The 13209-nt window shown below is 51.6% G+C and overlaps 1 protein-coding gene across 6 annotated transcripts in view; it reads left to right on the forward strand.

Moving 5' to 3' along the window:
- CEMIP (cell migration inducing hyaluronidase 1) overlaps nt 1-13209 on the forward strand; it is a 163477-nt gene that overhangs the window by 80500 nt on the left and 69768 nt on the right. For 2 of the 6 annotated variants that reach the window (XM_027089408.1, XM_027089411.1), the window contains 2 exons: nt 5876-6584; nt 8741-8859. In XM_027089408.1, the coding sequence (XP_026945209.1) occupies nt 8766-8859 (94 nt within the window). In that variant the 5' untranslated portion in view covers nt 5876-6584; nt 8741-8765. Of the gene's footprint in view, nt 1-3101; nt 3107-5875; nt 7375-8740; nt 8860-13209 lie in introns of those variants that run through there. The other 4 variants (XM_027089405.1, XM_027089406.1, XM_027089409.1 and 1 more) reach the window with 4 other exon arrangements.

Here is a 13209-nt window from a genome sequence, read left to right on the forward strand (position 1 = left end):
GTCCGTGAAAGAGGTTAAAAATCTCATTTAGTGAGCGAGGCTGGCGATCGGCTGCATCAGGCAGTGAACAGAAACCAGACAGGGATGATGGTGATAAACTGACATTATGGCATCTTACGGCCCGGCAGACCACTCACTGTGTCACACACGTGGCATGCATCTTTCCATCCCATCCAGGAGTCCTAGAAGGCAGCTGGAAGGATTCCCCCATTTTACAGCTGAGGAAACAGAGCCTTGGACTGTTAAATGAATGGACAAGTTCATACATGGCTCTTTTTTTTTTTAATTTTAAAAAAAAATATTTATTTATTTACATCTGCACCAGGTCTTAGTTGTGGCACAAGGGATCTTCATTGTGGCATGCAGGATCTTTAGTTGCAGCATGTGGACTTCTTAGTTGCGGCATGCGGACTCTTAGTTGCAGCATGTGAACTCTTAGGTGCGGCATGCATGCGGGATCTAGTTCCCCGACCAGGGATGGAACCGGGGCCCCCTGCATTGGGGGTGCAGAGTCTTACCCACTGGACCGCCGGGGAAGTCCCCACACAGGGCTCTTAAGTGGGAGATCTGAGACTTAAACTTGGATCTTGTGACGCAGCCTGCATGCTTAGCCAATGAGCCGTCAGGTATTCATGAGTGACACTTAACTGGTGGTTGACAAGTGTCTCTGGACTGAATTGACCCTCTGAACTAGTGGCTCTCAAACTTGAGCAACGTCAGAATCACTGGAGGGCTTGTTACAACACTGAGCCCACCCCCAGCGGCTGAGTCAGTAAGTCAGTAGGTCTGGAGTGGGACTGAGAATCTGCGTTTCTAACAGGTGGAGTCAGGGACGCCACCATAAGAACCGTTGCTCCTAACCGTCTCGAAGCTCTCGTTTGATCTTCTAAACCCCTCTGAGTATCGAGGCTCTAAATTGCAAGTTTCTACAGTGATGGGAATGTTCCAGATCTGCGCGCCCAACATGGTAGCCACGAGCTACCAATGGCGATCGAGCTCTTAAAATGTGCCTAGTGAGACCGAGGCACGGAGTTTTTAATTGTATCTGATTTGAATTAAATGTAAATGTCCATAGCCACGAGTGACTAGCAGCTACTGCATTGGACAGCACAGCTCTAAACAAATGGCAAGTTAGATATGTCATTGCTGCTAAACTGTTTACTCCAGGTTTTAACCTCAAGCGAGTCAATGAGAAACTCTTCCTTAGGAAACATCTGGTTTGCTGGGAGGGTCAGGCTCATCATTTAGACCGCGATGCCTGATGCACAGGGCGATGGGACCGGGGGATCTCTTTGGGGGCAGGGTTCTTACCTTCCTTTTCCACCAGGACCAGCACAGTGCCCACTCATGGGATGCTAAGACTACGTGTGTTGCATGAACAGGAGGGAAGACTGGTTTCAGAGCTGCCTTCCTCCCAGCTGCAATGGGTGAAGGCTTTGACGCTCCCAGCTCTGGGAGCTGATTCAGTGATGAGACGAGAGATTTGGATTTGCTGGCACAGCAGGACCTGACAGGATTTGTTCAGATATGCTTGGGGATGGGAGTGGTCCGTGATGGTGAATTTCTCATATCACAGGGAACTGCAGTGTCTCTCCTCCTTGGCTTTGCAGGTGGCTTCCCACTGGGGATTTCCCCTATCAAAGGAGGTATTTTGTTTGGGGAAGATAATTTAAGACTCTATGGAAGTATAAAGTGTTCCTGAGGCTATCCAAACTGTGACTTAAACCCTCAGTTGAAATAGGGGCAGGAACAGATGGGCCCAGTCTTCCCCCCCTTTCCTTGTCCTCCCAGGCAAGCAGGGTGGCAGGGAAGGCGACACATGTCCCATATTTTGGAGTCAGATGGCAATTTTCCTATCCATTTACTGCTCCTGATCATGAGCAACAATCTTCTGCACTGTGGGCCTCAGTTTGCCCATCTGTAAAATGGGGAGGGTGGGATTGCATGAGATCCTTGCTACTCAAAGCATGGCCCACCGCCCAGCAGCAGCAGCCTCACCTGAGAGCTGGTTGGAAATGCAGAATCAGACCCCACCCCAGACCTGTGGGATGGGAATCTGCATTTTAACAAGTTCCCCCACATGGTTCAGGTGCACAGCCAAGGGCTGACTGGAAAGGGTCTCCGATTCCCATCAACTCCTGCATTCTGTGAGCCTGACGCTAACTGGCAAGTGGCTTAGTCTTGAGGAATTAGAAGCCCAGTTTCTGGAGAAGAGACCAGGTTTTGGAATGTCCCTGGTCTTTGGGGAAGGTTTTTGATCTTTGCAGCAATGAGAGAGGTCGGGGCAGGTATGTTTCCAAAAGAAAGGAGTCGCTCATGCCAGCGGAGCACCTATCACGGGGTACCCTGGGAGATGCTCTGATTTGCAGAAAACAAGGGTCTTCTAAATGCTTGTCTCTGAGGAGGGGGGTGGGGTCCCTGTCCCTGGGGTCCCCAGCATAGCAGCCTCACACTGAGAAAGGGCTCAGGGCTGCCAGCGTTCTCCAGACTTGGGACGCTTCCTGTGTTTCTCTGTGATCCAGAAGGATGCTTGGGCTGCCCTGTCTCCTGCCTCCTCCTTCTCCCTGGGGATGCTGCGTCAGGACCAGGTGACCTTTCTCTTCCGGGGGGAGCTGGGCCTGGGCTGGGATGTGTGGCCGGCAGACCAGAGAGTTGGCTGCCCACTGCTTGGTTCAGGAGAGGAGGGGGGGGGCCCTGCTAGGGAATGTTATGGAGGGGGTTCTGCAATTCATCAGGGGAGCTTTCTGTCGAGAGGGAACGAGCTCCTGGGGCTCTGCCTTCCTGTTTCCGTGGTTTCTGGTAGCCACTGAGGTGGACCTGTGGTTTCCTATCCAGAGAAGGATCTGAGTCGAGCCTGTGCAGGTGAACCCAGCCTGCACCAGCCCCGTTGGGCCCTCCAGGAACCACGGCATGGATTTCAGGGCCTGTGAACAAGAAACCTAGGTCATAGTGAAAGGGAACACCAATGCTTTCCTGACTGCAAGAGAGCTGGAGGGAGATTCTCGCCAGCTTCCCCAAACTTCACCCCGGTTTGCTGTCAGGATCATTAATCTGTCCACACGGCTCAAATCAAACATTGCCTCCTCCCACTGTGCCCGTCCGGGAGGTAGGTGGGGGTAGTGTTATTCCTTTTTTATGAAGCGTGGACTCTGGAGCCAGACCTCCTGGGTTCAAATCCTGGATGGGCCCCCTGCTGGCTCTGTGCCCCTCAGCAGAATCCCAGGCCCCACCACACACCTACTGAATCAGAATCTGCATTCTAGCCCGCTCTCCAGGGGATGTCTGCGTGCAGTAAAGTTGGAGAAGTGCTAGCTGGGTTCTCCTCTCACTATCCTACCAGCTCCTACATTCTCTTAGTTTGCGATGACATTGCAAATCATTTAATCTTTAGGAATTGGAAGCACAGTTTCCGAAGGAGAGAGCAGGCTTTGAACTTTGCCACCTGCTAGCTGTGTACCCTGGCTACCAAAAGAAAGGTGACACTTTGTGCCTCAGTTTCCCCATCCGTAAACTAGGGATTAATAACGACACCGAGCTACGAAAGACTAAATTAGCCAGTAGACGAAAAGCATAAAGCAGCACCTGACACCTAGAAAAGGCTGTGTTAGCGTTTGCTATGATTATCATTATTGGCATTGCTGGTGAGAAAGCCGCGAGCTTCAGACAGATTAACGAATTTACTCAAGGATGGCGTGTTAGCTTCCTGGGGCTACCGTAACAGAGTACCGCAGGCTGGGTGGCTTAAACGACAGAAATGTATTTTCTCCGTGTTCTGGAGGCCAGAAGTCCAAGATCAAAGTTTCAGCGGGTTTGGCTTCTCTGAGGCCTCTCTCCTTGCCTTGCAGGTGGGCTCTTCCTCCAGCATCCTCACGTGGTCTTTCCTCCGTGTGTCTGTGTCCTGCTCTCCTCTTCTTATAAGGACACCAGTCATACTGCATTAGGACTCACCCACATAACTTCATTTTACCTTCATCTCCTCTGTCAAGGCCCCTTCTCCAGATACAGTCCCAGGCTGAGGGACTGGGGGTTAAGACTTCAGCATATGACTCTTGAGGGAACACAGTTCAGCCCGTAACAGGTTCAACCATTAAGTGGCATAAAAGTCAATCAAACTATGTCTCACAGATTTCAAGAGGATGTGGTTGTTCCAAAGCCCCCTCTGTCTCAGCAGGAGACAGAGTGGCCTATATACACGTGTGTCATCATAAGGGAAGTGTCCAGATCCATTAGGCTGAAATCAAATCTTTCCCCTGACCTCCGCTCAGTGAGGCAAAGAGGGAATGTCCAGACTGTTCTGTCTGGACAGTGGTACCATCTCTTTTATCTCCCTTTGCCCAGGAAGTGAGCAGCTGGTCATTTTGGAATATAGTGCCTAGTGTTCCTGCCTCTCTCTCCTCTTGACAGTAGGATATTCCGGGCTTGGGGGTGGGGGGCAGGATTCATATCTGATTCTTTTCTGTACCACTCACAGGACATAATCTGGAGACCAAGATAGATGAGCTGGTGTTTTTAGAGCCAGCCGATCTCAGCTGAGCCGCATAACAGTCACTCCCGGTTATGGGTAGTATTATTGTTCCCATTTAAAAAATGAGAAGGCTAAGGCCCAGAGAGTTTGAGTGACTTGTCTAAGGTCACACAGCTGGTGAGGGCCGGAGTTGGAACTCTGACCAGGTTCTCAGCTCCATCTCCCAGGCTCTTTCACCCATCGTGCTGTGTATCCTTCAGAACAGCAGCTCCCACAGCTTGAGCACTGACCACCGGTCAGGCCCAGAGCTTTACGATCTTTGTATAGAGCATCTCGTTTGATCCTCACAGTGACCTTGGAATTTAAGATGCATTATTTCAGTTTTTTTTAAAATTTATTTATTTTTGGCTGTGTCGGGTGCTCGCTGCTGCGCGTGGGCTTTCCTTAGTTGCGGCGAGCGGGGGCTACTCTTTGTTGCGGTGCGTAGGCTTCAGTTGTTGTGGCACACAGGCTCCAGTAGTTGTGGCACGTGGGCTCAGTAGTTGTGGCACGCGGGCTCAAGAGCGCAGGCTCAGTAGTTTCGGCACACGGGCTTAGCTGCTCCGCAGCATGTGGGATCTTCCCGCACCAGGGCTCGAACCCGTGTCCCCTGCATTAGCAGGCGGATTCTTAACCCCTGCGCCACCAGGGAAGTCCCAGTTATTTCAGTTTTATGGATTAAAAAGGCGAGGCCCAAGTGGTCACACGGTTTTCCCCGATGTGAACTGCATGGCTGGGATAGAAGACTCTGGAGCCTGCGCTCCTGGTCACCACAGTGTCCTGCTGGTCTGAGCCGGGCCTCGTCTAGGTTTGCATGAGATGAGAATTGCCTTAGTGCGGGTGTGACAGGGAGAGTGACGGCTGTTACTGTGCTGTCTCCTACCCCAAACTGGCTTCCGGATGACCCTGCAGTCCATCTCACCCCTGGCCTCAGACCTTACACTGACCCTCCCCACTACCCCCTACTCCCTTTCTTTCTTTTTTTTTTTCACATCTTTATTGGAGTATAATTGCTTTACAATGGTGTGTTAGTTTCTGCTGTATAATAAAGTGAATCAGCTATACGTATACATATATCCCCGTATCCCCTCCCTCTTGCGTCTCCCTCCCACCCTCCCTATCCCACCCCTCTAAGTGGACCCCAGGCTGATCTCCCTGTGCTCTGGGGCTTCTTCCCACTAGCTATCTCTTTTACATTTGGTAGTTAATGATAATCCCTGAAGAAAGTTCTGGCTTCTGCAGGCATGGAGAACCCACATCCCCCTGGGGTCGGGGATGCCAGGGGGCATGTACTTGCTAACGCTGCTGCCCCAGAGATGTAGGGGCCTCTCTGGAGGCTTGAATAACACCGGCGCTCCTTTCTCTCTGCAGGTGACAGGTCCTACCCCAGGGCAGCTGAAGGAAGAGCAAAGCCCCAGCCCCTGGCGTGTGATGGCAGCAGCGAGGAGACCCGGAGACAGAGGGTAGCAGGCGACGCCTCTTGTCCCTGCTTTTCCTCCTGCCCCTCCACGCCCCTGTGAGGCCTGGCAGACACGGCGTGGAGCTGCAGCTGGACGGGAAGGTGCTGAGCTCCTGGAAAACTTCAGCTTGTTCTTGTGAAGCCTTGTGGAGTATCCCGCAGTGCCGGCCCTTCCTCTTCCAAATGGCTGCCAGAGGGGTTCACTGCACCCCGTAAGGAAGAGGCCAGCTCAGGACCATTGGGACCCAGCAAGGGCAGCCTCCAGCCAGCCTCCAGCCAGCAGCTTCCTGCGGAGCCTTCTAGCATCGTTAGCCAACCATGCACTCTTCGCAGGCCTTCAGCAGCTGGGAACCCTTTCAAGACTGTATGTTGCCAGCTGGAGAAGCCGAACCCTGACTCGTGTTGCCAGAGAGCTTTTAGTGGCCAGCTGAGAAAGCTGTCCTCTCTTGGTGAAGAATTCCCAAGTGAAAGTTGAGAAGCTTTGGGATTCACAGCAACAGAAGGTTTCTCGAGGTTTCTGTACTCAGGCCCTGGAAGCCACTCACGGAGGACCACCCCCAGCAATGTGGGGTCGCGACCTCTTTGGAGCAGGGGGACCTCTCTGTATCCAGTGGCACTCAGGTCTCTCTCTTGAATGTTGGGGAAAAGAGGTTTTGAGCATTATCCTGCCAGTGGGAATCGTTTTTACATCCATCCCGAAAGTGATTCCTTTTTTGTCTCTGAAATGGTCAGAAGATGTCAGGGCCACAAATTCCCTGTACTCCAGCCTTCCACTCTGCACACGGGAAGTCGAGGCCCAGAGAAGGGAATGTCTGGATGAGGGTCACCCAGCAGTTAAGGCGGGAGGGACGCCCGCACCCAGATTGCCCCCCGCACCCGGGTACCTCCACCCTGGGTGCCGGCCACGTTCCTCTGCCAGCTCACGGCCCAAAGTTTGGGTTCCCTTCATGGAGCCCCAGGTTGATTTGGGGCTTCCCAGCAGCAAAGAGCAAACTACCTTTGGTTTTTCTAAACAGATGGAGACTCGAGAGCTGGGCTCTGACTTTCCCCGAGGGCCACAAAACACTCCTGTCCCGGTGTCCCCTTCTTTTTATTGCAAAGAGCATGAAAGCAGACACTCCTCTTCTGGGGGCCATGGGAAAGGCGCCATTCCCAGATGCTGTGATGCCTGACATCAGCGGCCCTGCAGAGGCGACTAGAATGGGTCCTGTTGTTCTCGGCATATCAGGCCAGGGCCAGGCAGGGTGCCCGCCAGGAGGACACTGCGGGCATTGACGCTGCGAGTATGGTTTCCTCCCTCCCCCGGCCTCCCCGGCGCACCTGTGCGGGAAGGACCAGGCGCAGGGCCAGGGTGCTCTGTTTCAGACCCTCTTGCCGAGCTCTCACAAAGTGCTTCACCAGGAGCTGAAAGGTCAGAGATGATCAGATTTGTCCCTGAGCTCGTTCAGAGGGAGGAGCCTGTGTGGGATGAGAGAGATTTCTTTCTCCGTGTGGGAGAATATCTGTTTGTTTCCAGGCATGACTACAGTCATGCTCTGGGGAGGACCTGGGGACATGGGCATGGAAGCTGGAGCTGGTCACTCCCCAAGCCCCTCCTTAAGCACTCTTGTGCGGCACACAGGACTTGAAGACAGAGACGTTTCTCCAAGGGCCTTATATTATGAAAGGGGAATGGGCATTATATTATGAAAGGGGAACTTTTTTTTAAAGTTCCTGTCTTGAGGTTTATCTAGACAGGTTCCCGTATTCACCTTCTATCTGAGTACAAGGGGGAGAAAAGTGGCTTTCGTAAAATAGGAATGTAATAAAATTCATTTAATTCTGTCACACATAAAAATAAATTCACAGTCTAGGGCTGTTTCAGTTCTCCACAGGGTCCGAGCCTAGGTTCTTACTCTCTGCATTGTCATCTTCTGCACATGGTTCCCGTTACACGGCCAAAGATAGCTGCTGAAGATCCAGGCATCATATCCATATTCCAGCCAGCAGGAAAGAGGGAAGAAAGCCTTCCTGCTTTCCCTAAGGACATATCCTGGAATTCACACACTGTACTTTTACTACATTGGCCAGAACTTAATTCCGAGATCACAACTAACGTAAGAGAGCCTGGAGAAGGTAGCCTTTATTCTAGGTGGCTGTGTGCCCAGATAAAAACCCAGGGGTTCTTTTCCAGGGAAAAATGGATATTAGGAGACAATTAGCTATCTCTGCCCTGCCTTCCTCTTGGATGGGTAATATTAGAAGGGTTTATAACACACAGGCATCATATTTAGGATCTCAATATTATCATCAAGACTTGTTTGAGAAGCACAGACTGATATTAGAAATCAGCTATAGTCCACATCCTCATTTTTCAGATTAGGAAACTGAATCCCAGAGAGGTTAATCAGATCAGCTGAGATCACACAGCAAGTTGGTGGCATCTATTTTCCAGCTCATGTTCAGTGGGAATATTTTTTGTTTTTCTCTGTTTTTAACTTAAGGGGAAAAAAAAGCCCTTCATTCTGGAGTGTAGTGAGCTCGAGCGCCAAGGATGAAATTCCATCCATCACCGGGTCTCTGAGCTGCAGGACACAGGCGGGACAGTGACAGGGCTTTCATGACCTGATCTGCCCAGCCCTGAGTCATGGCAGCTGAGGACTTTGCATTGACCGGCTGGAGTATGCCCATACTGGCGCGACCTCTGCGTGTGCGTGTGGCCCTGTCTCTGTGTGTGTGTCTGCCCCACAAACCGACTCCAGCCTGGGGAGGCTGCAGGTCTGACTCAGTGTGCTTTTTTATTTCAGGGAGCGCTCTGCCAGCATGAGAGCGGCTCACGGTCCGGACGTCTCCTTTAAGGTGCTGCTGACAATCGGCTGGTTCGCCCTGGCCCGCTTTCCTGGCGCCGCATCCACAGGTGAGCCCCTGCAGAGCAGTTGGACCTCTGCATCTCCACGAGGAAGGCCAGGAGAAGGAGCCGCAGGGTGGGGTCAGGGTGGCTGGGCTCTGGCCTGCCCCTGCTAACTCGCTGATCCTGGGCACGTCTTATCCTGGTCTTCAGTTTCGTCATCCACAAAATGAGGGGGTTAGACTAGGCTCAGGGGTTACAAACTCAGTGTCTACAGGAACCAGGCACATGACACAAAGCAGTGAAGCTGGCCAGGTAGAGATGTGGTCACCTGGGGAGTTCATGCCCCTCTTCAGGGACACCCACTTCTCAGTCCCGGCCAGTTGCTGCCACATGGGGAGGCGGGGCCCCTGTTGCAAGACCTACTGAATTTTTAAGAGAAGTCAGAAATCTAGACTTTCATGTAAGAGCTCTCTACTTGTTAAAGGATGGCAACCAATTGAAATTTTACCAAACACTCAGGGTGGCGGTGGAGCAGAGCAAAAAAACACATATCTGCCAGCTGGCCTGCCGCCTCCGAGCCACCTGGTCTCAGTGTTCCCCTCCTGCTTTGCTGTCATAAGATCTGGGCGCATTAAAGCACCTTGTTAGCCGTGATGCTCTAGGTGAGGTTTAGATCTCTTTTTCTGATCTCGATATCGTCAACTTTTTCTTTGAGTGATTTTGAATTAAAATCCAGAAGCACTAGGCAAGTTTGCCTGGGCTACAAAAAAAGCAAAAATCAAATAAACCAAGCTTGGGGTGGAAGTTGAGAGATGGGGACCATTTAAAAATTTTGAATAGAGGTTGAGTAATAATACCATCACCATGGATTGCTTTTTAAAAAAATGCTATTATTATCACTTGAGCTGAATGCTTTTCTACAATAAGAATAAAGGGGGCTTCCCTGGTGGCGCAGTGGCTGAGAGTCCGCCTGCCGATGCAGGGGACGCGGGTTCGTGCCCTGGTCCGGGAAGATCCCACATGCCGCAGAGCGGCTGGGCCCGTGAGCCATGGCCGCTGGGCCTGCGCGTCTGGAGCCTGTGCTCCGCAATGGGAGAGGCCACAACAGTGAGAGGCCTGTGTAGCGAAAAAAAAAAAAAAAAAAAGAATAAAGGACCTTACATTGTATTATATCTTGTTTTTCTCAACCCACTGGTGCAAGGAAGTAATCTCTAATCATAACTAGTGAAATCCCTTCAATGTGATTCCTTGTAGAATCTTTTTGGTCCTTAGGGGACATAGCAGGCAAGCAATATTTTCACTCTCAGTTCAACAATTGTCAATATTGCCTGAATTCATTCATTTAGTCCTTCCATCATTTATTCAGTTGATAACCACCAAGGGGGCACTGACCCTGTGCCAGGAACTGGGTTTAGGGTTCTCTTTTAAGGTGAATCACCTTGCGGCCTTGGGGAGGTCTCTGGGTATTTCCTCTTACATCCTGGGTCTCTCTTCTGTTTGACTATAAACCATTTGGAAAGGAGGCTGTGCCTTTGATTCCCTCTTGCTTTTCTCTGACGTCAGAGGGATGCAGAAGCCAACCCCCTGCCATTCATGCTCCGAGTAGGGCTTGCATCCACTCTGAGTCCCACTTCCTGCAGCCCCTCCTGGGAAGGGTGGCTGCTGTGGTGATATCTCAGCCTTGACCGTTGCCAGCTACTCACTGATTCCTACAGATGAAGAGCCACTGAAACCCACTTTTACCAAGAGCAAAATCTCCACCTCCAGCGAAGGGGCGTTCATCCACGGCCAGTCTTGTAACTGCTGTGCTTATGTTGTGGGGTCAGAGCTGCTGGAGCTCTGGGAATTGTGCTCCTGACGACAGGAGAGCCTACGAGTGTCAGGCTGACCGCTTCCAAACCCGGATGCAAAGACTGATGCAAACACGTGCAGTTGGAGAATAAAGGGGCAGTTGGGATTCTCCTAGGAGATGTGGGTGGTGAGACCCCGTGGAGTTGGAACGATTCCTTCGCGGCACGCTTACGGCTCCACGCCTGGGTCTCTGGGCTCGCCAGTCGCCACATGCGTTCCCCGCGTGGCTGAGGAGTCACCACCTTGGAAACAGACACTCCAGGTCCAGGACTAGGTGGAGGGCAGCCCAGGGCCTCTGACTGACCTCTGCTGAAAGCCAGCCAAGCACTTGACCCATCTGAAGGCAAACCCAGGGGTGGGCATTGGCCCTCAGAAGCCCCTCAGCTGGACGGAGGCCCCAGAGCCCTCGTGATCATCCTTGGTTATCCCAGGCAGAGGCCCCCAGCCCCCACCCCTACCTCGGCCCGTCCTGGCAGCTTGCTGGCAACCCTGCTCTTACATTAAAATGAAAACTCCACGGATGAGTAAATGCCACATTTTTTCATTGTTTTGCCACTATCTGAGTCCCATGGGGTTTACAGAATCTTGGAAGAGCTGCTTTAGCAAAACTCCAAAAAAAAGTGAAATTCTCTTTCTAATGAAAACGATCCAAAACCTGAGTTCGGGCTGACAGTGAGGCAGACGGGGCATAAAGGAGGGTGTTAGGGGGCATGGGAGGGGACGGTGGGGAGTGGGACTCAGGAAACACGCACCAAGTGCCTGCCCTGCGCCTTGCAGAGAAGAGAAGGGCCAGCCGCTGCTTTCAGATGGGCCGGGCCGATGATGCGATGGGGGCTTCCGGAGTCCACATCTGGCAATGCTGAGTAGATAAAGGAGCAGCACCCTTCCAGTTCTCTTGAAATATATAAACGTGGGATCTTACCCTAGAGACAGCCGCATCGAAGTCGAGTCACATTGAGAACTGACATGCTAGTAATTGTACTGAAGCCAGAATTCCTTCTGGGGTCCCACCCAATGTCGTGGATATTGTCCACTGCACCCACCTGGCTCAAGAGACATGGCTTCCCTTAGGGGCCCTTGCTCGGTGCCCAAGGGTGGAATTTGCATCCATTCCTTCCAGTACCTTCCCCAGGGTCTTCACCATCTGAAACCTTGCTCCCGCCATGGGTTTACTACACCTCACCTTCCTTCTCCATCCCGCTCCAGTTATGTAAAATCTACTATTTGGGCTTCCCTGGTGGTGCAGTGGTTGAGAGTCTGCCTGCTAATGCAGGGGACACAGGCTCGTGCCCCGGTCCGGGAGGATCCCACATGCCGCGGAGCGGCTGGGCCCGTGAGCCATGGCCGCTGAGCCTGCGCGTCCGGAGCCTGTGGTCCGCAACGGGAGAGGCCACAACAGTGAGAGGCCCGCCTACAGCAAAAAAAAAAACCTACTATTTCATGCTTGCTCACAACTTTCTAGTGAGAGAAAAAAAGGAGGGCATTGGGGCTCCATCTCTGAGGCAAGCCATTCTCATTTTGTTTTGCCTGTTGCCTCTTCCTGTTCCTTTCCCTCTGGGTTTTTCCCTGCTGTCCAGGGAGATTTTCCCAGTTTCTGAGACAGTCCTCCTCTGTTCACCATACATGGTACCCCACTGGGGTACAGAGCCTTCTTAGCCATAGGAGGAGAGACTCCTCCCACTGCTTCTACTTGCGTCGGGGAGAAGTCTGCAACACCCACCATGGGGGCTTTGAGTTCAACTAAACATTCAGACTCATGAGGCTACCACAGGCCATGCCTGGCATCAGGATAACGTCAAAGGGCCGAGGACAGAAACACCGCCCACCATCAGAGCAGCGTCAGGCGTTTCTCTTCCGTGAGAGTGGTCTTGGAAGCATTCTACAAGCCTCCAGAAGCTATCTTCTTTTGTTCCCCAGATGACAGCTCCTTAGGTGAGAGGGAACAAGACTGTGATTGGACAGGTGTGGGTATTGCCCCGTCAGAGCTAGTATCTCTTATAGCAACTCCATAGATGTAACTTTCAGAGTTGCTGTGTGGGATTTGCCCAATTACGAGAGTCCCTGCACTCAGGGAAACCTCCAAGCAAGACACCTCCACCAGGATCATTATAAATTTTGCATAGTTCCTCCCAGTTTAGATGCCATTTACTAATCAGGGGTCACTTTTGTTACAAGATGTTGTTTGGTAACATGCTTTATAGAATACCATCTTTCTCAGGCTTCCAGGGAAACAGAGAAAATTAACTAAAAGTCAAATTCTCAGGCAGAAGGGGAAAAGGCTTTGCCAACTTTTTAAACAATGCTTTCCAGGGGAAAGGATGCCTTGGAATACAAATAATCTGGGTAAATCATTGCCTAACTTTAGATCTTGGAATGTCTTGAGGAGTCATCTGGTCTACCCTTCATTCTATAAAGGGAAAAACTGAGTCCAGAAAAAGGAAGTGACTTGTTCACAGATAAAGGATGAACTAATGAAGGACATTCGACTAAATCTCAGGCCTCCTGGCTCCTATATCAGGGGTTCTCTTTGCTTTCTAGGGCCCTGCTTTGAGCTCTAGTAGGGAG

This window comes from Aethalodelphis obliquidens, unplaced genomic scaffold (assembly GCF_003676395.1).
Source record: "Aethalodelphis obliquidens isolate GAN/ISIS:26980383/991018 unplaced genomic scaffold, ASM367639v1 scaffold65, whole genome shotgun sequence".
Taxonomy (NCBI): domain Eukaryota; kingdom Metazoa; phylum Chordata; class Mammalia; order Artiodactyla; family Delphinidae; genus Aethalodelphis; species Aethalodelphis obliquidens.